This window comes from Branchiostoma lanceolatum, chromosome 17, assembly GCF_035083965.1.
Source record: "Branchiostoma lanceolatum isolate klBraLanc5 chromosome 17, klBraLanc5.hap2, whole genome shotgun sequence".
NCBI lineage: Eukaryota > Metazoa > Chordata > Leptocardii > Amphioxiformes > Branchiostomatidae > Branchiostoma > Branchiostoma lanceolatum.
In genome coordinates this window covers 11519289-11545915 of record NC_089738.1, presented here as the reverse complement: position 1 = coordinate 11545915, position 26627 = coordinate 11519289, and the positions used below count along the sequence as shown (strand labels likewise).

Below are 26627 nucleotides of genomic sequence, written 5' to 3'. Positions count from 1 at the left end.
CTTGCCATGTTTTAATCTTACGTCATGTAGAGGCGGGTGAACTTTATGTGGGCTTATGGCATGAATAAGCTTATTTATAAACATAGAACTACAAGTCCGGGGGTTCATTATTAATGAGTCCATACCCAACACTGAAGGCCAACGGCCATCATTCATGTGTCAGACATCGAGTTTGATATGTGCTGGTTTTAATGGACATCATGCAAATCAGGGGAAGAGAATCATTTCTGGAACTACAAATTGGACTACATTATTCCTATGGTAGTCCGATTAATGTGACTGAATGTAGTCTACGCCATAGATACACTTTTCATAGATATAGTTTTGCCCCAGAAAGAAAAATTCACAGTCATGGTCTTCTTTAATTCCAACTCTCAATATATTAAATACCAAAAAAAAAAAACCCAGAAAACTGATGAGATGGGTGGGGGTGGAGAAAACTGGTTGCCAGATCTTATGTGGTGCCCGAACTGTCAAATAGTTAGACTAAGGGATGGATAAGATGAGATGAATTCACTTGGCATTGCTACTATCTGTATATGGCAGCTTCCGACCTTTAATGATTTACAGATTTAAAAATGTAATTATGATATCACGTTGCATAACATCCCATTTCACTAAGCTATTGATAAAAAGAGTGAAATATTTGGGGGCAGTTTTATTTCTGCCTTCTTGATTCCCAGTTTGTGACCCACCCTTTGTAGCCCCTCCGATATCTTATCATTATGAAGAAGAATCCATGTCTCAGATCCACCTTAAGTTACCTGTATCCTTAAGATTACTTTTTATCTTCATAACGATACGGGCTAGAGCAGAAATGCAATAAAACGCACCCCAGGGCTTTGTGTTCTCAATAACTATCGAACCCCAAACCCTCTGAGTGCTGACCCTAGTGAAGATTTGTATGAGATGATTCCTGTCCTTGGTGCTGGAAAGTGGCTGTTGTGAAAGGAAGAACGTGGGATGAAATCAAACAGAAGATAACGGAAAAAAGAAAGTTTAGAGTTTGGCAGCTCTTTCTTGCCCACTTTTGGCCTTAGGAATGTGATGATGGATGGCGTTCATGTGCACGCATTGATTTTGGCCAGTTTCCCAGCAAAAAGATAACTTGGAACGTCCAACAGATGTGCAATGATATGCAACAGCGCTCGCACAAAAGTAGTTGTGAGCTTTAGATTTACTGCAAACAGACAGGCTGTATCGTATTCACCAAGAAAGTGTCGAAAAATAAGCTCCTGACGTGAAACATCCTTCAGAACAGGCTGGATTTTCTTGAGGCTGACTGAGGGTCTTCAAAGTGCATGTCTGTTATTCATTCACAAAGTTGAGTTTGGTACAACCTTTGAAAATAGCTTATAGAGTCCTTTGTGGAGCCGTTTTCATTGATTTCTTTTGAAGCTTGAGCTACAAGAGTGCATCTAGCATTTCCTGACAACCTCTTGTAGCGCTGCCTTTGCCAATACACATCAAATAATCCTGTCGCCCCATCAATTTGGAAACAAACTTGTCAATACAACTCCATCAGACGCAATCTGCTTTGAAATGTCAGCCGTAACCGTTGGTCGGTCCGGGGGCTTCTGCGCGATACCATCTCCAACGGAACGATATTGCAGACATGGGAGGAACGATCCAATGGTGTGGAGCACAGCGATACTAATGCTGATGCAATATGAGATACAAACTCGCCGCTCACTTCAAAAACTTTCTCTTGATACCATCATGTCTTTGAAGGCTTTCTATCAGGACAATTTGGCATGTCAGTGAGGGAGAGGTCTTTGAGCTGTGTGAGAAGAGGCAGACCTAAGCCACTCTGATGTAACGTAGCCGAATATCCCAACGTGGTAAAATTTGTACTGGAGTGACTCTGGAAGTTGTCAGCTAGATTGATGGCCCCTCTACCAGCGAATGACTCGCCCTTATGCCTCTGACACCTTCCCGTCCCTTTATTGATGTCTGCACGTAGCGAGGGCCACGGTACGACATGGTTTCATTGCACATCGGGCGTTATTGATTGGCAGCGAAGGCACCCAGCGAGCCAGGATTATTGCCTAGTGGGTGCATGGTATTTCCATCACTTGGCGAGGTATTACAGAATAATCTTGGGCTTGTTGTTGTGTCGGCCGACAGAACTAGTGCCATCTGTCTGCGAGCTCAGCAGACTGCAAACAGAAGAAGCAGGGAGTTCATTAGTTTCTGTTTTATGATATTGCCGCCGTCAGAGAAAACAAATGGCTCTGATTCCCTAATTCAGGGCATTGATTATCCCTTGTTAACTGCTTGAAAGAAAATTAGAAGATGAAAGTAGAAGATATCATGCTGTTTGAAGATGAAAGGGATTATTGGAAACGAACTTGACTCTTGAAGGCCAAAAGTTATCCCCCAGGGACAGGGATCAGGAGGGGGGGGGGCGGGTGACAAGTTTCTAAGGGTGATGTGAGATGATCAATCTTCAGCCTTCTGGGAAGGCTCTACCTGTCTGTTACTGTCATCGATTTGCCAAAACTAATTTAAGGTTTATGACAGGATAGTCACACACTGAAGCCAAATGGTGAAGTCAGGAATAAACCTCCTGGGGATGTTCTGTAAAAATGAAGAAGAAAGTGCAAGTTTGTCTTGTCATGCAGAAGAAGTCTAGTAGTTTCTTTTCCTCTGCCATCCTACTGTAAATTTATTTACTTTCGTGGTATGTCTTTTTTTCGTGATAGGAGGAAAAGGGAGGTTTTCGCTGTTTTAAATTAGCTTTTGAAACAAATCCTACTGTATAGTAATCATACAAGGGAGACATAAGTTGTGGTGTCATGAATTTGAGATCACTGCAAAAGTACTTAAAACCACCACAAAAGTTTCCAGTATTTGGTATAAATTCTATGGTAAAACCTCAATGTCTGTGTAACATTTTATCCCCCACAACTGTTCATGCTCCATCCCTGGTAGTTTCTCTCGTCAGCCTCCACATCCATCACTTAAAAACTTTCCTCTCACCTTTCAGTTACATCTTAAAACCCATTACACCATTCCACCAATATCCCACGCCTAGCCATGCGTGAAGTGCGTGGTATGTGCCAAGACGTTAAGATTCGCCTTCACGAGTGCTACCGTCACCACACGCTACCCATGATCTTTAGTAAATGTTAAAACAGCGTCCTTGTCGTAAATGTTTCTCGCCACAGCTCTTCTCCGGGTGATTAACTGCATTAGTCTTCTAAAAGGTACCATTTGCTCCCTCGTCAAAGGAAGCTGTAATAGATCTAGCTTATAATGTGTGGCATTACGGAAAGTCAAGACCGTTTCTCACCGTGAACCATTAAAGATCTCCCTGCAAATGACAGGGGTCCCCCGGGAGTTAAAGTCCGATATATCAGGCGTGGCCTTTACCATCCAGGCCGGATCTATCAGCCTCTCCGGGATACAATTATTCGAGAAGCGCGGTCTCCCGGGGGCAGTTGCGTCTTTTGAGAAACGACAGGCGCTACTCTGAGCTAAAAATTCAGCCATGACTTTGATCTTCCTGGCATATTTATTGTCAGGGAAGATGATCTACAATTCAGATATATTCCTTTGATATTGGAGTAGAAAGGTGGATAAACTCTTCATGACAGGAACATAAATGAGGCATTGAACTCCTCACAGGCTATCCAACATGCACACATTGTCTCAAAATTTGAATCGTATGTGGCTTTTATGTGTTTTTCTTGATGTTAACAGTCTTTGTCACATTCTTTTAAATGATGCTAAATACCTCTGTAGTATATGACTGATGACTTCCTGTACAATTTATCGTGTTCTTGCCATTATGATTTTTATTGTTTAAGGAAATATAAATCATACAGCCATATTAGAAGAGATTAGATGCCATTTCTCTATGTCAAAGGTAGTACCTGGTAGATGGTACTTTTTGTTTTGAAATTAAAATCTTCAGTTTTAGATTACAGTTACAGTTTCTGCAAGATTGTAATATATATTACCGTATTTTCATAATGTTTACACCTTGAAGAGGAATGACTTTGTAAGAGTTGACAGTCGTATTTGCAGGTACATTTGATTATGTTTGTTGGAAAGGTAAATTGATGTATTAGTACTTCATCTGTATGTATGTGTATAGTATGGTGTTGATGTGCCCAATATGCATGGCTTGGCCATGAACCCCTGCTGTTGATAAGTTGGTAAATGCTCCCATCTAACCAAGCCGGCACGTAAAGATTACTCCGCACGCAACCCGCACGGCCCCCCATCCATCTCTGTCACCCTCCCCTCCCCCAGATAACACAGCCAGACTCATCCCAATGAAGACATCACCTCTAAGGCAGAATTTGCCACAAGCATGTCTGTAAACCAGGTGAAGACGAGTGCAGATCCTCCTTTGAATCAGCAGCTCTCACTCCTTCACATGAATGCAGGTCACTAGCGGTAGTCCAATTGCTTTGTGCGTGGAGTTTTATTACCAAAGTGGGTGTGGTCGCCTGGCAATAGGTTACTAAATGATGGATGGACGTATTTTTCCAAGATTGTTTGAAGGTCTATTGGAAATTTCAGGGAGAAGTCTTGCTTCACCGCGATAGTAATGCTCCGTTCACAGAAAAGTGTGATATGACTAATGTGCTATTCCTGCCTATTAAACTCACAGCGTGCACGTTGATAAAAGAGCTTGATTTTTAAGTGATAGTGGGAATTATATGACCCCTACTCGCTGTAATGGAACGACCCATCGATCACGCTGTCGGCGCTGTTAGATGTTCCACCGTGGTAAGGTGAGCCGTCCCTGGCGACGGCCGTCCGGTAGAGCCTGAACCAGCGCGGATTCCGAACCTATTAAAAAAAGTGACCTGTAGTGGACTGAATTGGGGCGGGAGGGTGTTGGGTGTGAAATGACTGTATTTGTATGTATGGAGGGTTGGTAACCTGGATGAAGTAATGATTGAGTGCAGCCCTGTTTGGAATTAGGTCCAACTCACTGCCAACACCTGAAAGTGTCCAGTATCCAGTTCTGCCAAGGAGGTTACGTTTTCGATATCACTTTTTTTTTTAATCAGGCAACAATGAAAAAAGGATTAGTGGGTTTTTATAATGTTTTATAAACACTGATTTCAGACCCTTGTTTCAAGGTTTTTCTTTTGAAAATTGGATTCTTATTATATATCCAAGACCCAGTTCTGCCAATGAGATTACATTTCAGCAGCATCTGTTTTGTTTTTTAATCAGGCAACAATGAAAAAGAAAGTAGTGGATTTTTACAACATTAGTTTTTAACACTTATTAAAGTTGTTCAAGGTTTTTGTTGTGAAAATTGGATTCTATCCAAGACCCAGTTGTGTCAAGGAGGTTAAATTTTCAGCAGCGTCTGTTTTTTTAAATCAGGGACAATAGTAAAGACATTGATGGATTTTTATAATCTTTGTTTTCAACAGTTATTTCTTTGTGTCAAGTTCAAGTTTTTGTTGTGCAAATTGAATTCCTTACTCTTTCTCAATAAGCTTTTATGATGTAATCATCTCCTAGAGTTTGGAATAAAAATTGATTGATGTTATATCTACAGTCTTACTTTACAATTTTGATAGTCTCGTTGCCAGCGCTTGTAGCAAGTCTCTTCTACACACATTGATATCATAAGACCTTATGCCAATATCCTACGCATGGGTTGATCTTGAGAGGCTGATTACCAGGCTCAGAACAGATGTAACTGTAGACCAGACTGTCATTTCCCCATCGGCGGGACCTGCTCTGCCCACGCCACCAGCTCATCTCAAGGAGCATGCACTGGAAAATTGGATGGCGTAAGAGAGGACCTCGCCGCGAATCATGTCAGGGAGGTTAGCAAAGATGGGACTCCGCACCCAATCATCTGCGTGTTAACATTCCGACGGGGTAGCCGTTACGTCGCGGTAAACGTTGATTACGGAGAGTTTGGTCTGGTGGAAAGTTTGTCCGGTTGAGCAAACGAAGAAAGAGAGGGAGTATGGGGAAACACTATATATAGAGTATATCATGTTCACGCCCTGGAAAATTAAGGAAGAGCGCCGTCGCTTATCCCTCACCTGGGGTGAACAGGTGGTGCGTCCAGCGGTGATTACCTCGGCTCATTAAGACCCGCCCTCCCTGCGGCGCCATTTCCACGCTATCGCTAAAACTGCTGATTTCCACGGGACGGCTCCCTGTCAGGCCCGCTGTTCCTTTAATAGCCAACACATCAGATAAAAAGTGATATATTCGCCCGAAGTTTGAAAGCACCTAACAAAATGTTACTGTGAAGGAATCCAGGATGGGGTTTAGCATCCCCCCGGGCATCGTTGGAGGTATTTAGTGCTGCGATAATGTTTCTGTCCTTTGTTGGGACTGTTTTGTGCTGAGATTAGTTCGTATGCAGAAGCCATTAAGTGTTCGTTCAAACGAAAATTGGATTCTGGCCTCGCCACCAGCACAGGCATAACTTGTTAATGTTGAAAGGTGTGGAAAGTAGGAGAGTCTGCCATTAACGATGTGACGACATGATTTATCGTAGCCATTAGCCATTGGGAAGACATCTGAGTGAATAAGAAAATGGAAACATTATAGAGACAGATGTAGGTTAGACTATAGCTTTCCCATCACTGGGCTGCAATTAGTCATTTAGCTGGAGGAACAGCATTGCCTTTTAGGTCAGGCTTACATGCAATACAGACAATATAGGCTTCTTCAATACAAAGGCTCAGTGAAACAGCCAGTATAAGTAAAGGACCATTATAACCATAATATGATGCAAATTATATATATGTACACCTATAATTAATGCCCAGGTAGCTTATATATTGATTGTGATTATATGATTACACCGGAAATGAAATTTTCTTTTGCCTTATATTTTGGAAGCCATTTCAAGCGACTGTAAATGTGCCCAGCCTGGTCATGTGGCTGCTGATAATGATGATCACTGCTTGAGTACACCTGGGCTGTGATTAGGTGATTTGTCTTTAACATCTGTTATAATCATTATGGTTGTAAGAAGAGTGGTTAAACAGCACCTTGACGCATTAACCCCTACAATATGAGCCGACTAGTGTTGCAAGTAAAGAGGAATTACCTTATTACACGATCAGATAAAATATGTAATGAACTATTTAAAAAATATACAAATCAATATTAAGATAATCATAGTTATTATCAATTTTTGGATTCTTGTATATTACATCCATTATCCTGTTTCAATTATCGAAACCTTTTTTTGATTGATAACTCTCAAACTGGATTACATGTCTAATATAGTTAGCATTGGTGCTAATACTATGTTATCAAGCATGAATATTGTCATATTCCTATTATATGGAAATAATGAATATGGAATTATCAAGAGGACATGACATGATGAAATCAAATATGCTAAACTGATATTGTTTTGAAAGGTCAACTCTGCAAGACTTCCAGACAATTATGAATAGTTCCCACTTCCAAGTCCGGTATAGATGTAATAGTTGTGTGCCCATTTACTAACAGCTAATGTCTGTTACCATCTATTTTTAAATGACGAAATGATTCGTTAGGGTCTCCCGCAGATTACCGCCATTTCTCCCCCGATCCGCCACGGTCTGGAACCGCGTAGCCGTGAATCTTGCTTGAGGAATGCGGGGTCTGACATCTGTTCCCTTTTGATGCATTTTGATGGCCTGATTTGCAATATTTCATGCATCATAAGTAGGATGTATGGACCGTGAGGCGGCGTGCGACGCGCTCGGCTAGGTCCCATTGTAAGCTTGAACAGCAACTAGTGCTAAATATTCCCCACAGAGGTCGTCAACAGTTCAGCTCAACCTGTCATACCTGGAACTCCCACCCAAGTTCATGAGCAAGTGTGTCATTGGAAACATATGAAAACAATTGCGAGTAGTGTAGTAATTTTCTGATTGAGAAAATGAAGTAACCAATCAAATGGCCAATTGTTTCAGCAGATTTTCTCGTTGGCACATTGAATCAGTTTAGGCAATACGGAACTTTGTATGTTATTATATCCTTGGATTAAACATGTTAAATCTGCAATGATGATGATGATGATGATGATGAAGATACCCTGGGATTTGAACCCCCTCCTTATGATCTCAAAATAGATTGCAACACACTAAACCTCTGTACTATGTTACCCGTTATTCATGTCTATCTCGCTGTTTTTCCAGTTGATCGTGTCTAAGATGGCGATGTGGGTGGAGGATCCCGACTGGGACGACAGCGGAGGCAGCGGGGACGGAGCGTTTGCAGACGAGTACAGCGGGGACAGCGATGATGAAGACTACCAGGATTCCAGCGGCAGTGGCGACGGAGAGACCCCACCTGTTACTGACAGTAAGTTTCTTTTCTCCTCTTGATGTTCTGTGAATAGTTCTATCAGGTTGGTGAATCATAAGGAAAATAGGGTTCTCCATGCAGAATGTGGACAGACTTATACAGCTGAGTTTGTACCCCACCTCTCGTCTCTCTTTGTAACAGGTGTAGACGTCCTGATCCTTAATGTTGGAGACAGGTTTGCTGAAAAGAAAGGGCCCTAGCAAGAAATTCAAACTGCAAGTCAGACTTTATGTGCAGTGATTTGAAAATGCTAGTCATGCTCCTTCAGATTTGAAATGTTATGAGAGGACAGCATTGTTTTCCTCTTACTTTCTTGAGACTCCTTCCTATTGGTCAATACCATACAGATTAACAAAGAAGCTAAATGGTCCACAAAGCAACTACCTCATAAACAGGTTGGAAGGCTGGCTTTGAATCGTCCAATCAGAGCTGACTTTGATAGATTCGGAGCTATCTGGTTGTCCGGGGCTGAACCCTGCAACCTTCCCGGGTGTTTCCTGAGATAGAGTGGGGGCACTTCTTCCTCAGACTCTCGTAAAAGAACCATCCATCAAATAACACGTCAAGGCCACCGGGTTCAGGAAAGTAGGGCAAATGTACCTATTGTTAAAGTGAAATGGTAGAGAAGAATCATAGAGGGCTGTACGTTCCTCAGAGACAAGCTTGTTCTCTGCCCAAAGATTGGAATTTGACCATTCAAGCTTGGTTTTGTGGATAACATCCTCTCGCCACACTTAAATTTTATTTAGATGTAAGAAAAATTCATTTTGTAACAAATTGTCCAATCTTCCAACAGTTTTACAAGTAGTTTTCTTACTTCATGATGAAGTTTTTAGTTTGCAGTAAGTTTTTGCTGGGGTTCTTCTACTGTCACGTATTGTTACCCCTCTGTTAGGTTTGGTGTTTTCAGTTGTTTAGGACACATGCCAGAATCAATGTGCATGTGGGAGTCAGCCAAATAGGCAAGCTTGTATAGACTAATCAATAATGGATACAAAGGAATAAAGAGAAAGTTAACTGAAGCTGAACTTGACATTGCTTCGGCTGTATTCAAACTGCAGTAATACAAGGAACTCTTCCATCTTCATAAATAACGTGCATTCCTTTACAAGAAAAGCTATTGTGATGGCAATTAACGCAAGAACAATTAGATCATATACTTAACAATGGAGTAGCCTCCCTTACCATTACCTTACCATCAAAGTTTCATTCGGCGTTATCGAGTGAAAACAAGTTCAAAGACTCCAGTGATGTATCGGTCGGCAGTGCGATCGCTGATTGTCGCGGGTATTACTCCATGCTTGAGCAGGTAGAATATTGCTGTTGTTCACAAGTAGAGCCAGACGAATGTCTTACATCAACACCCACAGATAAGACGCTCTCAATCTTCACCGAATTGTCTCAGGTTTCAATAGAGACAATCAAGGGCTGCTCCAGGAAAACAGGGAGAATTAATGTGCCAGGCCATCGCTCTATTGTCACTCAGGATGTCTAATTTAGGCCCTACATCCCCCCAACGTGTTAGCCATCGATATCCACCAACAGAAAAAGTGATGCGGGGATTGATTTTTGTGTAAAGGGATTGATTTTGGTTCTGCGCGAGTGCGAGCCATTAATTATTTGATTCGTATCAGTTTTCATAGCAGGAATCGATAATGGCCGGGATTTCAGCCATTGAGTTCCATCATAGTATTTCAACACACTATAAATTTTCAGGCATCATATATAGAGTCTAGACAAATCACATGGGTAACTTTTACTTCACATGATGCATAGCTCCTGGTGACAAAACTTATATTGCAGAAGTACAGACCAACCAATGCAATTTCTAAGGCAAAATTTTAATAATACTTATGATATACCAATACTTGTTGTTTGTAACGTATGAGTTATATGTCTCTTTCAAAAGACAATCTTTCATGTTTGATTCTTTATAACATATAAATCCGAATTGATAGCAAGCTGAGAAAATTTATCAGAATTACTTCAATGATGAATGTTTGCCCATATAGAACATCAGATTAATGTTTAAATCCAAGACAGTGAATTATTGGCCTTCAGCAACTTAATAACTCGACAATGCTTAAGAAACATCATTTACATAAAGAAGTTGGATGTAGAAGAAGTAGAATATGTTATACTATGATGCTTCTTTCCGACTTACGTCTCCCCACTTCTCCTGCTGTTAATACAGTGGTCTGTTTGTAACTTATCTTAGAGACTGTGAACTCATTAGGTATGCAATTTAACCTATGGCTCGTTATCAGCCCTAAAACATTTGAACAAGTGCTGCTGATTGGCCTGTAATTGAAAAACGCCCCAGCGAGAAGAACGACGAAGATGGGAACTGATTATCTGAGGCTGATAAAAAATTCAGGCCCTTCCGAGGCGCGGTCCGCAGAGTAATGTCTTAACGTGTTCACTAATGGGCTCCAACCCCGCTGGGTATCCGCCACGACGCTCCGTTATTGCCCTCAAGTCATTTTTTCCACGGGGAGAATTGTACAAAGTTTCTCTTTCATACAACTCTACTGAAAGTTATGCCGATGAGGGTTACACATCCGTGTAAAACATTACAAACTAGTAATGCAAAAGAAATCAAGCAACTGGATATAGGTTCTCTCAAGACTCAGACATTTGAGACAGCATCCTTTATTAGTGACAGAGAATTAGTCTGAAGACAAGTGTAACTTGCCTAAAAATGAGTCTCTAAATTGAAATGTAAATGAGCTGGGGAAGAAAACCAGCCGGCTTGATAAAGTCAAAGCAAGGTGATTGTCACACGTTATTAAACGATAATCCGTGATTATGTATGTCGCGACCTAGATGGTTGGAAATCCGTCAAAGGCGTGTGAAGGTAATTTTCACTGTCAGGTCTCACTACATATACGTTATGATTACAGTAACATTGTAAGTAAGATCAGTTTAACAACAGGGATAAAATCCAGACTGCAGTCAAATCTTGAGTTCACATCGTTAGGTTATTTAAGACTGTAGTTTGTGCGTCACGTCTCGAGAGGAGGCGTGGAATCATGAGTGAGTATTGGAAGCAGGCGGAAGTGGCCCCGCAATAACACAGGGTTGTGGCGGCAGTATTATCATCAGCACTCCAACCTCCATCACCTCACCTGTGCAGGCATGGTGGAGTTCAAATATGCATCACTTCCTGGAAAGTGAGCTGGGTATGATGGAAAGGAGATAACAATTGATGGAACCAGGGAAATCCAACTGCATTTTTAGTCTTAGATATCTCAAGGTGAAATCGCATTATTCGAGTAAATCCTACCTCTATTACAAGCACTTTTCATATGATTTTGACAAATTGCAGCATTCATTTTGGGCTGCTAATTGTTTCCTGCGTGGCATTGGTGCCGTAAAGAAAACATGTTTTATTGCCTTAGCCATATCGCTTCCTGAGTCTCTTACGTCACATTTTGATATAAGGATGAACTGAACTTTCAAGTACGAGAAGTAAAAGATAAGGAAGAGTCTCCAAGCTCAGACGGCCATGTCTCTTTTATCTGTAATTTCCTCGCTCATCGCGGATTCATCTTCGTTTTGTCTGCACTTAGCCGACCATCAATAGGTTGATAGGTAATCACTGATGAGACAGAAGAGTGATAAAGTTTTACCTTGGTTGTACGGAATCCCACCCTATCAGGGAAGTTATGGTCGCTGGCGCAGTAATGGCCCGTGCTTTAGATCGGACCCACTTGGGTAGCGGAGCTGAAAATGAGCCACAGTGTCATTAAGGTGTCGGGGATGAGGCAAAGCCAGGAGTGTAATCACTTCTGCAGTGTTGGAGACGCCACGTAATGTTTACCAAAGTGCTCCACGGATCTGGTACAGGAAATACAGACATATCCATTTCACCAGTTAGAAAATATCTGTCTATGATGAACAATTGTTTGGCTGAACCGTCGCAATTTTGAGTCACAATTTTGAATCAAAGCTTGTGCCCTCTGATTCTAAAACCGAAAACACCATTTGTAACTCAGCACCAATAATGAAATTGTTGGAATAAAGGTGGGAAAGCCTTGAGGACAAGCCTAGCAGGAGCTAAGCCAGGAAGATTAGGACGGGCTGGTTTTTCTGACCTCCCAACTCCCGTCTGCTCCTGTCCATTGTTAGATAATGGGGTTAAACATTCCCCTGGCAGATACTGGAAAATTGGGTATTAGTGTTTTCACCCATGCACCACTCACGCAATAATTCCCACCTTTTGCATTTGAAATTAATTTGATGGTAATGAATTCAGTGGAATTTGTTGACATTTGGCCTGGAACAAAACCAATATTCAATGAAAATTCAGCCCCAAAACCAGGTAGTTGTGTCTTCTTATTGGAAAATTCCTTGCATTTGTCTGTGTTTGTGAGGTACATCAGAGAAGCCATCTGCCTTTTCTGGTACTAAGCAAGATAAAGAAGGCGACAGAACGGCTATTTCCCCAAATGCGTTCTTTGAAAGGAAAAGCTGCTAAACAGCAGGCCCATTCCGTCTTGAGTCATTTCACTAACATCCTATCTGTGTTTATCTACATTTGCCCAAAGCCATGAAACTGTGAGTGCGAGGGCTTGTTTGCTGTTAACGAGGTTGAATTGCCATCAGAAACGTACTTATTAGAATGCAGAAGACGTTCGGAGCCTTGTCGGTATTCATTTAGTTATCCCCAAGTTCGGCGTAACCGTATTCCGCCCGTTTACGGCGAAAACCTGGGAGTGTTGTAAACGGCCCCCCGAACGTCCTCTCTGACGAGCAAGGACACGGGATAGTAATCCGACATCCCGACTGGATTGATGTTAATGCTACATGTGCAATATCCCACCACACCCTCCCACTTTTACGACGCTGTGATGGCATGTCGAGTGCCGGCCCCCATAATCCCACAATTATTCTGACACATGATGAATGGAAAATGTGCCGGAATCATCATGCTTCAGTTCAGGAGCGAAATGTTATTAATACTTAATAATAATGGTAATTTCTATTGAAATCCCTTCCCCGGGTACCCCAGGGTGGCAACACCGGAATCGCAACCTGCGTCTCACGTTTCGCTGGGAACAGGTTCTATCTGGTCCGATTGACTCGGCTGTTGTGAGGGGGTGCATTGATAGAATTACAGAAAGCTTTGTGTTTTGAAAGATGTGCCACATTAACCATAGTCTTAGATACACGCAGGAATATAAAATGGCTGACAAAATGGACTTACCTTTATGATTGAATGTCAAAATGGTTTTAGAGGGTCATTGACGCAACTAAGGAAAGCTATACCCATTTAAAGATGTGAAAAATCTGTCAGATATTTGTCAAGTTGTGCATAGCCTTCGACGGCTTATAAAATGCAATAAAGGAAAACGGCCGATGAAATGGGGCTTCCCGTATGATTTAATGTTATACACCGTAAATAGGTTTAGTAGCATACACGATGGTAATACATGGACGACACGTCTGGCCAATACACAGTGGGAATGTAAACGATTCTACCGTATATACGGGCAGGACGTGCCTCGGAAAACAAGGCAATGTCTCGCACTTAAAGAGGATTATGCATAAAACAGTTAACAGCAGACTTCTTCCTAATTCAATCAGGCGTGGTTAACCACGTTATTTGGCCCACACCAGTCTCTGTGATGTAAAACGTGGGTTTTAAGATGTAGATTTTAAATCCTGGAGTTACAGGAGGACTGGTAGCTTGTGAGTGATCCCTGCTGTCGACACACTCAGTTGGGGAGGGCCAGGCACAAAGCCTCCCTGCCTTTGTGTTGAGCTCCTATATAGACTGACTATGGAGTGCTGATTGTCCAAAGTGGATGGGGATTCAGGCGGGGGGTATGACAGAATCTTGGCCTTTTGTTAGAAGGTCCCACCAGCAAGAGATTGATGTGTGGGGTTTAACATAGTGAGGTGGTAATGTTAACAAAAAGTGATAGCAGTGGTTGTGATGATGTTGTGTCAACAGTCGGACATGTTTATATCTTTACATTCGTGCCAATCAAATATTGGCAGAAGTGCAGAGACATTGCAGTCGGTAGTGGAACAGTGGCGTCTTTTTAGACACAGCTGCATTCATTGAAAATAAACTGAAGCTGGCTGTTTATGATTTATCATTCAGAAAGCAAATAGTAGTCAGTCCAAGACTTGTATCGACAGAACTATCTGAGCTTGAACAAATCTGACATAGGGTATTGAGAACTGAGACAGTTGAGTTTAATACTGCGTCATTAGTCCGCCTTGCAGTAGATTCAATCCAGGGAGTTGCCATACTATTGATGTTCATGTGGCTTGGGATCAGACCAGAATAACAAAGACTTTACACTGTATATATCCCAATTAAAGCATAGTATTACAAATGTAGAATGTTTGCCATTGTTTTACCAAATTACAATGGTTAAGTTACACTATTCAGAAGGTCACATATGTTGCATTCTTGAAATCAGGTCAAGACACTAGCAACAGAGATTGAAATTCTTTATTGTGCCATTATTGGAGTTTCTACAGTGCAGTACAATACATATTGAACTGTTGGGCAGCATTTTCAGACTGATTACAAAATAGTCAAAACTGACAGAACATTATTTATCCTTGCAGCTGGGAGTAAAACTGAGGAAGAGATGTACTTCGAGGACTCCACGCCAAAACAAAAGGCCGTCGTGCCAGGCGGCTCCAAATCCGAGACCATCAACGACGTAAACAGACAAAACGCCGACCCCAACGTCCTGAACACAGAAAGCAGTAGCACCGCGCCGGCTGCCACCATGTCACTGGTTGCCCTAGCAACATTCATCGTCACAGCGTACTTGAGACATACCCTCTAATGCTAAGGACGTTTTTCCCTTCCGTCAAGTCTCCAACCTTTGTATGTAATGATCCCCCAATTCTTCAGTTGTGTTTTTCCATGCCCAGAACTTTTGTACATACGGGACTATAATGTATTATAATAGAGGTGAGCGGCAAATGTCATATATGCAGAGGAACAGTTGGACGGCATTGTATATACGGAATATGCATCTCTCGGCGCGGGTTATTTTGTACTTACTTCGTCCTGAAGGATTGTCGTCCTCTTTTTGTGAGGTTAGTTAAAAAAGGGGAACGTAAGAAGAGTATTTGTAACTGTTGAGATAAATGTAATAAGCATCATACGTTATTTGAACAAGCACTTGGACATGGCAAACAAGAACTTAGATATCTGGGGACAATTTTACAGTCTACACATGGTTAAGAATTGGAACAGAATACATTTGAGAGACCGTTTGTTTTTCTTTGAATGTTCAATTTTTGTCAGATAACCAAAAATCTCGAGTTTACCACCCATGGATCGTAAGAGATACTGACTTTCTTGTTTTATGATAAGAGCATGATAAAAATTGGGTATAACACACTATGTATACTGATCACACATGTTCTATTTATATTCTTTATATTTGAATCTTGCCACAAATATTCAGTACCAAAAATCAATGGCTTATATGACACCTTGAAGCATCCTTTTGAATTGAAGAAGACAATAGACCATTTTTGAGTGCTTCTGAAATTTTGTATGCATTTTTTCCTTTGTGGACAGAGAATACCTCATGTAGTGTTGAAATGAGAGAGAGCGAGTAATGACAATTCTAGGTGTATTTATGGGAATGTACGAGGAAATTTCTGTGTACCTAACTATGATTTTTGCGACTTTGGATATATCAATTAATGAAAATGCAAACAATTTTTGTTTGTGATTTTAAGGTGGGGGTCGGACGTGCCGGTATATATAACTGAATTACTGCAGACAACTTCCATGTACTTGTAACTTTTGACATGTTTTCATTGTTATGTTTTTGTACCATGACTATACATATAATATGGTGTTACAGTAAGATACAAACCTTCTGTGTTTAGACAAGAATGACTAGGCGAGGCCAGTGGGGTGTAGTTTTGTATGTATTAGCACTGCAATGAGATGTGCCTTGAATGAATTTTTTGAATATATATTTTGATACTCCTTGGCCATTCGAATGATGATAGAATTTCAAATTCCTTGTTATGTGATAGAATTTTGGTTCTTATGGTTGGGATTTGGTGCATAGTGCTTTTGCTGTTATTTTTGTGTAAGGGTATCATTTTTTTACTTATCATATATAGCAAAACCACCCAATGAACAGTCAACATTTCATTGGCAACTATTTGATATCATATATCGTTCTGTATTGCATGTATCAACAATTTCATTTTTGTTTATTTGTCAATACAAATCTGGAGGGGAGGGATATATGCAGACGTATAGAGGAGAGTCTCAACACAAACAATATCATTACCATTACAAGTATACTTTCTAGGGAACTACATTAGTAAGAATATTTTGCAATGAATCATATTCTATCACAATTGTAAATTTTGCAGTACATGTATTTGGGCCAACATGTTTTTTTTCATGGCCATTTTAGTTCCCAATTTTTATGATAATTTTTGAGTAAGTTGCTGCAAAATTTGAATTTCTAGTCCTTGAATGTTGTAAAAGTTTTAGTTTGATTTTTCGCCATTTTTCCTTGTGATTGTATAAAGTATTTGTCCTACTACAATATGTTGTGTTAGGCTTGCTGTGAATCTGTATTTGGGTGGTCAAGTGATATTTCCAATTTCTGTAGTCTCTAGCAGGCTCCGTAGAATTTGTTCAGGAGTTGCTGCTGATTTGAGCAGTAGTGTGCATAGGTTTCAACTACATGTATGCCATAACAGAGCACAGCCTATAGAGTCTGGTAGAGGCTACAATGTGTACTACAGTATTACTCATAGTATCTGTAATTTATTTCCTACCCCAACACAAAAACTTTAGGGCAAAGAAACTGAAAGGCTGCCACTCCTTACTAGTATGGTCAACAGTACCAAACAATAAACAAACAACAAACATTGTTGATGACTTATACTTGTTCACCTCATCTGCATCAATGATAGATTGATTCCTCGTGTAATCTGCATGTTTCTAATTTGCATAAATGGGAAGTTCTCCTGCAACTGTGTCACATCAGAGCTCAAGTTGTCAAAGACAATTGCAAACAGTTGATAGAAGTGGAAAAGATTTTCTCTGTACAATGTTTGGTGGCGTTGATCATGTATTGTTACCAGTGATGTTTGCTGAACAGTCTATCTATTAAATTCATTTCCAAACACCATCCTCCAAATGACAATAAAACTTGACCAAGTCATCACTCTGAGTCTGACTTTATTTTATTCAACAGTTAAGTTAAAATAGAAGCTAACGTTATATGGTGTCTGTATGTGAAATCACCACTGCTATGCTGGTTTGCTATACTTGGAAGAGGAAGACCTGATACACCAGTAAATGGCATAATGTCACGATTATGTAACAGTACAGTGTATTTAGATATTCAAATTTCACCTGGCAAGTTCCAGTTTTAACCAACCAGTATGGCGGACAATGATTAAATTATACTCGTGAGTTTCCAGTGTTTGTTGGATCGCGGAGAGTTTGGGAATTCCGGGCTGAGAGATGGACAAACCATCTCGGCAGAACAGGTGGTTTGGGTTGCCCACAAAGAAGGAAGCACCGTTCTGGCAGTTTCTGGGATATGTAAACTCTGTGGTTACTGAAGAGCTGCTGTTGAGTGTATATGTGGTTAAGGTTAGCTACGTGATGGTTTCAAGATTCTTATCATACACGTGTGTGAGTGTGTCCGTGTGTATGCATCTGTATGTAACATACAAGGTCCGCGTACCGGTATGTGGTCATCTCTATCATATCCTAATCATATTCGTCTTTACTGAATTAAATCTCTTTTTTCATTAAGGTCTACCCATAGAAACCATAGAATCGGGCCATTTATTTTTAGATCGTATTGTTCACAAACGATCTCTGATGAAAACATATCAGGTAACCTCCGTGGATGTAATCATGTGTATGCGAAGCCTGTTGCCCTAAGGTGTTTTTCATTGGTTGATTTGAAATCCAAGTGATGATCGTTTAACCTCTAAAGCAGGCTCCGGCTGATCTTTATATCTTAAAGGAAACCCAAGCAATATTAGGGTCAGAAGAATCGGATTTTTAAAGTCAATTTATTTATAGTCATTTCTATACATGGTTAGTTCAAACAATACTATCACAATGTATAACACATCCATGATGCAAAAATGAAATGTTGTTGTGATGTGAGAAGTTACTGAAAATCGTGGCCAGAGTTTTTGTAGGCTCGTGAAACTAGAGATCATTGTACGGCACGATTTTGCGCGGTTTTAAAATCCTAAAAGTATGAAATCATTACACAAATGTGCTAGACAATGTTAGTAAATGTCAGTACCATAAAGATTTCAGCATTTTTTTAATTTCCATTTTTGGCCCTAATATTGCTTTGGTTGTCTTTAAAGTTCTGCGCTGATCGATGACGTACTGTTTTCGGATTGCTAGCGTCAAACGCTGAGAGCATTACAACCATCTAAACACTGCAGCAATCGCATAATATCACGTGAAGAGCATAAAAAAACGCCAATCTTAAAACACCATCTGAAGCTTTTGAGGCTACACAGTGTGTTATCGTGGGTGTTAGAGTGGGCGTTCTGAAGGATCAAGATTGAATCAGCCCAAATATTGCCTGGATTTAGGAACAATCTCGGCCACCAATCCAGATGCAATATCCTTCATTCACTGATATACACACGTGATTCTTCTCGGAAACAAAACAGCAGTTCGGAATTGGATGTTTATGAAGACTATTTTTATACTGAAATATTGGAGAAGCTATTTGCGAGACTATCTCTGTATTTGGCTGGCAGAATCTCAGGCAAGGTAGAAGCTGTAACAGCATAACCAATTTGTTTATGCTGGTCTTAACAATGAAATGGAACGCCAAACCTTTAGAAGACGGTAAAATAGGCTCAACTTTAGGCTTGATTTAAGAGTCGACCCGGGACGCGAATGCCTTATCGTCATACACACAGATATATCTGCCATTCCCAGAAAGCCGAAAAGACCTCCAACTTCGAGTTTTATCTGTTGACTGCGCCTGTTATCTGCGAGATGTCAGATTCAGCTGCAGAATGGGATTTGAATGTGAGTCTGTTGGTCATCAGCCAACTCAAGCTTTTGCAGACGTTTGTATATTTCAGACTGACTGACTGACAGTAGTAGTAGTATATCTTATCTCAAAACTAGATAATCAAGCTGCTAGAGTCTACACCGTTTCTTCCTGACATCAAAATCAATCTGCCACCAAAAAATAAAGACCATACCATGTCTTGTCCAGGACAACATATGCAAAAAACGGAAGTTCTGCTGCAGTACCAAGGTCATGCAACAGAGACCCGAACTAGACCTTGACCTTCCTCTTCCCAAGACCTACCCACATATGAAATATTATCACAATCCATCCAGTCGTTCTTGAGTTGTGCTAACCATAAATATCCAGAAACACTGACACACAGACAAGCAGACAGACACACCAAAGGCAATTCCTCCATTTTTCATGCAGGCAATAAAACAGAAAACAGGTGAAACGAAAGAAAATATCGTACTCTACATTCGAGTCATATTCGAGTTGTTTTAATGCTCTTCGTCAATCTGTGTCGTTTTATAGAATTTCCGCCCTCACAATAGACATCTCAGTGATTGATTTAAATGATGTAACGGTACAGGCTTCTTCTGTGAGATCGATGTTGACTAATAACGATCGGGTAAAATCCCAATGAAGATAACAGCAGGGCTGGACCAGGATAGGCATTGCTGGGGACTGAACGTTAACAGAAGAAAAATGTGTGGATTCGTCATGATTTAAAGCAACACTTAGTGAGAAACATTTGATCAGACTTACACTAACCAAGGACCTCCTTGCACTAACACAAAATTTTCTTACGCACACATACGCGCACATAAGTACTCATAAGAACAAACACACACGCGCACACGCATATCCTACGCGCACACGCATATCCTACGACCCTTAATTCCTTGTCTGCCCTTATGATATATCTCCAGACCTTATGTGTGCCCATATTAACCCCTGCATAGAATCGACAACAATGCTATGTAGTAAAGCCCCATTGAAACCTTTTTACATATAGCAGCTGGTCGTCAACGCAACAGCCAGCTGACGCTACATTAAGGGATACAGCTTTGGGAATAAGCTAAGGTAATGGATAAACAAACCGATAATACTTGTGCAAAGTTCAGTGAAAATGCAGTTACTTAAATCAAGGTGGTTCTATGGCTTATATAACATCCAAGCAGATGTTTGGATTCAGTTTTGAATGTCTTTTCGCTCGTGTTGTGTTTAAAAAATGCATAAATATAAAAGAAAATACGAAGCAAGCTGAAGAAATAAACATCCTTTGCGCTTTTTGAAAAGCATTTATAAAGCTATCAACAGTATGGCATCTTGGAGTCGGTATTTATATTCTTTTTGTAGCGCCCTGTTCTCTAGCTAACCTTTGCTCGCGCTCTCGTATCTAACCGCATTACGTTTTGTATTTTCCTGTCTGCTGAGTTGGCATACGTCCCAACTGTCGTTCCTTTGATACTTTCTTTATCTTGTTGTTTCTATCTCGCCTTTCAGAAGGCGGGCGTCCTTTCACTCGTTATGGCACGGCCGAACACGAGTCGACAGGGGAGAGAAAAGAATCGTTCCATTTGTGTCAGGCGTTACCAATAGAATTAGCGGTCCTTCTGGCATCCGGGGTGAAAACACAATAAAGTTGACGTAATGCTATAGAAGTCTAATGCACGACCACCCCCATACACAGGGTCATTATGTATGTATGACAAACAATGTCCGTATGCTACCGATGGTGCGGTCACACTCGTGCTACTCTTCAAGCAGTCCTCTCCGTCAACTTCTGCTTGGAGATTTCCGTTGGAGGATTTTCAGAGATGCGACCGTCGACAATGGCCTACGACATATAACCATTGCCACCTCGAGACAGATGGATTTTCTGGGAAACATTCACGATCACGGCTGTCCCACGACACCTCCACGACTGTCCCACAACACATCTACGACTGTCCCACGACATATTCACGACTGTCCCACGACACATCTACGACTGTCCCACGACACATCTACGACTGTCCCACGACATATCCATGACTGTCCCACGACACGTTCACGACTATCCCAAATGCAAAACGGTCCCTCAACTTGCTGGTATAAACCTATCGAGTGTCCATGGGACATTAACTAGAGGATATTCTTTGAGCTCGTCAAAATTATAGTGTTTGGGTGTGAAGCAGTAAGAAATTCCGTACGCCTTTTTTACCATGTCGTATGATACGCCATGGTAAACTATGGTTAAACCAAACTTATTCAGTGTTTGTAAATTGCCTCGTAACATGGTATTACTGTTATGACAAGATAGGACACTATAAAGAAGCATTTACCTCAAGCTCTCTGCTACCGTGGAAAACGTAGACATAAAAAAAATCAGTGAAAAATCAAATAACGATGTTTTGGCGATAAAAGTAAGCCAGAAATGTCAAGAAAGCTTCACTAATGGAAAAAAACGTTACCTATTTTACTGGGCCCCTTTTTAATGCAGGGATAGCCCATGCAGTCATACAGTTAAACAGGCAGCAGCATATGTAGCTCTTATACGATTGAATGCATGAACGAATGATTTATGGACGGTACAAATGCATTGTACATGAGTGTGGTCTACAGAACTACAGTTAAAGGGATGATTCAACAGAACTGGGGCGAAATCATGGTGATAAAATAAAAGAATGATGTAGCTTTATCGATTCAAAAGCTCTTATGTCAAAGGAGCTTTGATCCGGCGGCAAGCATGTATAAAAACGGTTTCTCAAAGCAAAACAATTTTTAAGAGTTTTGCAACATTTAGTGCTAACGTTACAATTTCTAGTGAATTGCATTATAACAATTTGATTGCACAGCTCACACTGATACAGGGTGGCGTGAAAGAGGCTTGCAAACTAAATTGTAGGGATAGTGTGAGAGCTAACGATCACTTACGGGTGGCAAAGAAATGTTTTATCATATAACTTTACACGGGAGGAAATCCCGTGTTAAAATGGAATCTGCCTGAAGCACAGGGCGTTTACACACTTGGTACAGATAGATAGGGGCTAAAAGAAATATCAGACATAAAAATAATAACTTGTCGAAAGGAGTTAAAGGAGCCCAAAGCAGTTTCAGAACGTTGGAAGTCAGATTTTCAAATTCAATTTTCTAATCCTTTCTATACATAGTAAGTCTAAAGTACACTATCCCATTGCATATCGACCTGTATGAGATCATGATAGATCATAAATGAGCAAGTAAATGTTAGTATCATACAGATTTTCGTATCCAGAATATTTCCAGTTTTAACGTTCTGAATATGCTTTGGGCCTTTAACCCTGTTGCCTATATCTACTATTTTCCCAGCTATCAAATGAGTCTGATGCCAGGCGATGAGAACAACTAGTATATTTTATACCACGTTCAACTCTAGGATTTCCATAGGTCCTCTGTTACATTCTATCGCAACACTCAGTGTAAGTAGTAATGAACATAAAGCAAGTAGAAACAATGCGCTGGACAACAATGACCTTTCAGCTGACATACTAGTGTAGTCATTTCCTTTCCCCTGTAGCACTATTCAGCAAGTCTCCATCTAGGTTCCTCTTGGTACGCCCAAAAATAGCAGAAATTGGCCAACAAAAAGTATTGGAATTCGTTAGAGGAGCTAGCCCAATGGTAGATTGGTCCTTCACTGACTTCTTCGACCAATTATTCAGGCTACTTCTGTTTCTTCCAATTAAGAAAGAGAGCCGAGAGGGAGGGATCCAGCGACCTTTGCGTAGTCGTACATATACCTTTTAACGGTTGCTCCCCTTTTGATCTTTTCCCTTCTAAACTAAAAGAAAAAGCATCTTTGTGCGACCACGTAAGACAATACACCCTACGTCATCGCCTCGCACGTATCTAAGACATTCGCGGAACCGAGATGCTTGAAGAAGATGTTTTTCCTTGCTTGAGTCTGTCAACGTGGGGGAATAGTTGTGCCGTCAGCTAAGTCGACCTCCTGGACTTTCTAAAGCACAAAGGCTCAGCGAAAGTGGCAGTCTGGATATTCCAGAGTCTTTGATCTTCTGAGGACGACAAACAGAGCCCGGCCTACCGTTAGACATGTTTGTGTTTTCTTCAACTGTTTCTGGGGCCGTTCTTAAGGTCGATAAACTTGTCGCGTTCTGTGGTGTAGTGGGTAGCAATCCGGCGCTTGGACGACAAGGTTGAGTGTTCAAAATCCCAGTCTATCTGGCGGTGTTCTTAGAGTCAAATCCACTTTCAATGTTGCTGGACTGGACCGTAATCCTTCGAAGGAGACGTTAAGCCGTTCGTGCTGTGTTTAAAGAGAGTCGCTGACCTTGAACCTACTAAACTCCTCGGACGACTTGAGCCGACTAGTGCGCCCTGGCCTGGCATCAGCTACCTAACAACCTACAAGATCCTAGAACGGTTTCTCAGTATCTCGCCCAGGCTTTACCTACGAACCCACGTCTACTACAGCACCGTGACTACAGAGAGAACTTTCGATACGTGGTAACCCCGGTGATGTGGTACAGATGCAGACCCACGCACATGGAAGCTTGGTTGATCCACGTGGAAGACATGGAAGTCCATTTAACCCACTAGGTCTTACCAAGCGACGTGTAACAGACGCCACAGACTGTCTCACGTCGATAACGACGTTGTGCGTCACGATAACGACGTTGTGCGTTAGTTTGCGTCACCATATTCGCCTACGCGGCGGCAAGTCGACCGTTGCTATGTCTCCAAGCAGATGCATAGCCCCTTTCCGCATTTTATAAGCGAGTTCAAAAGAATACAAAACGTGGCAACCAGAAAAATAAAAACCAAGCCGACCCTGAACAACTGCTTGGAGACTTACTTGGACGAGATCGTTACAGTGCGACTGATTGATCCAGCTACTGTGAGCTAGGACAAGGAAAAGGTCCAGAGCTAAAGTTCGAATTCCGGTCGTTGGTCAATGCGCATGCTCTACCAACTGACACAGTTTTCCAAAGTAGTACAGTCTACTGCCCGATGTATTTTCAGGTGAACGTTACAAACCTGCCCTACTTGTTACAGACGATATATTCTAGGTAGGAAAAGTGCAGGCTATGCGGGATTGAGATTTTTTTCTCATCCCGTCTTTGCTGTCTTAGGGCATCTCATTGGGGTGCCACTAATAACTTTCAAACGTATTCTGACTGGCCACTAAACACCCGAACAGATCAGTAGCTCTTACTTACATTCCAGACCTCCGTTTTGCTAACGCAGACTTTAAACATTCCTCGATATCTCCGTGATCGTCTGCAGAGATAACTGTCGGTCCGCAGCTGTCCTGGCCTAATGTTTTATGAATACCTGGTTTTATCAGGACTCCGTCACATGTTGGTTTATCTGATCCCCGGTTCAGTGCCCGCGAGGGGTCAGACGAACTGTCTTCTCAGATTCAGGCCGTGTGACGGTTAGCAGCAACAGACTGAGAAGAATGAAACAAGAGAATGATGGAAAGAAAGATCGAAAAGAGAGAATGATGGAAAGAAAGAGGATGATCAATGGAGGAAAACAGAACGACGGTGAGAAGTAGGATATAGGAAACACTGGAAAAATAAAGGAAGGAAAGCAAAAGGAAGAAAGAAAGCCCTAAAGAAAGAAAAAGAAAGGAAGAAAAAAAAAGAAAAGATAGAGAACAACGGAAAGAGACAGGAATAAACTGAGGAAAGCAAAGACCGAGAGAGAGTTGAAAAAGAAATGAAGCGTAAACTAAAACAAGAGAAAGAGATACTGAGACAAAAAGAAAGAGAGAGTGAGATGAACAGAAGCAAAGAAGGAAGTGAGAAAACGTAAATTTACTGCCGTCTGCTAATTGATTTATAGACTTCTTTATTCTTTCTCTTCTTTTCTCCCTCCTTTGCCCTCCCGACGCTCTTTGCCCTCGGGTTTATCCTTATGCCCATCTGACTTACATCTCTTGTCTCTGGTGCTGTCTTAAACCAAACAAAACTTCAGCGGCCCTTTGCGGTAGATCTCGGCCGCCCGTTTCTCCCGTGCCCCCTGACCCTGACCGTACCGTGATGTGGGCGGCTGGGCACGAGACGCAAACCACCTGTACCCCTCCCGTTATCTGTCCTTCAGCTGGGGGAGCTTAGAATAACGGACACTTGAACTATGCGTGCCTGCGCATGAACGCTTCTGTTACTGAATTTGCAGAAAAAAATATGAGAAACTTCAACATTGGTTGAAGAGCTCGGAGACGCAAACTATCCGAACTTCACGTTATCTGTCATTCAGCTGCATGAGTTAAAAATAACGGCCAGTTGAACTATTTATGCCTGACGAAAGAACGCTTCTGTTACTGAATTGTTTCTGTGTGAGCGTAGAAAAAAAGATGAGAAATGTCAACAATAACTGAAGAGCCCGGAGATTGTTGTCTCACGTTATCTGTCCTTCAACTGTGGGAGTTTAAAATAACGGCCACTTGAACTATCCATGCCTGCCGAAGTGATGAACGCTTCTGTTACTGAATGGTGTTTGTGCGAGCCTACGGAAAAAAAAGAAGAGAAACTTCAACAATAACTGAAGAGCCCAGAGACGTAAATTATACTTGTCTCATGTTATCTGTCCTTCAGCCGGGGGAGTTTAAGATAAATGGTACTCTTGAACTATGCATGCTTGTCGAATGAACTTTATGGTTTTTATGCAAGCGTACGGTACGGAGAAAATAATGTGAGAAACTTCAACAATAACTGAAGGGCCAGGTGACGTAAACTCTCCTTGTCTCATGTTATCTGTCCTTCAGTTGCAGGACTATTATAATAACGACCACTCGAACTATGCATGTGGATGGCACTTCTGTTACTTAATTGTTCGTGCGAGCGTATGAGATAAAAACTTCAACTATAACTGACTATGAAAACTAGAAGAGCCCGGAGCAAACCATCCGAATCTCACGTTATCTGTCCTTCAGTTAGGTGAGAGATTAAAATAACGGCCACTTGAACTACTTCCATCTGGATGACATTTCTGTTACTGGATCGCGTAGAAAAATAGATGAGAAATGTCAGCAATGACTACGTATGAAAATGAGAATGAGCCGAGAAGTCCGAACGTAAACTATCAGTACCTTTCCGTCCTCACAAAAGGACATAACATTATCATGCACGTTTTTATAGCACCACGGCGTTGCATATCGTATAAACTCTTCACCGTTGGCATTGAATGTGACACAACAGCGATTTGTATGTGACAGTTAGACTTACAATGTTCATAACCCACTCCCTTTTCTAAGCATGTCCGCACTGTTTCATTCTCAGAGTTTTGAAAATCAAT

General features: G+C 41.3%; 1 protein-coding gene across 1 annotated transcript in view; it reads left to right on the top strand.

Annotated features, from left to right (window-relative positions):
- Positions 1 to 17489, top strand: part of LOC136423448 (glypican-5-like) — a 47232-nt gene extending 29743 nt beyond the window's left edge. The window contains exons 7-8 of the mRNA XM_066411591.1: positions 8139 to 8304; positions 14896 to 17489. Of these exons, the coding sequence (XP_066267688.1) occupies positions 8139 to 8304; positions 14896 to 15122 (393 nt within the window). The 3' untranslated portion in view covers positions 15123 to 17489. The remainder of the gene's footprint in view (positions 1 to 8138; positions 8305 to 14895) is intronic.
- Positions 17490 to 26627: the final 9138 nt, after the last annotated feature.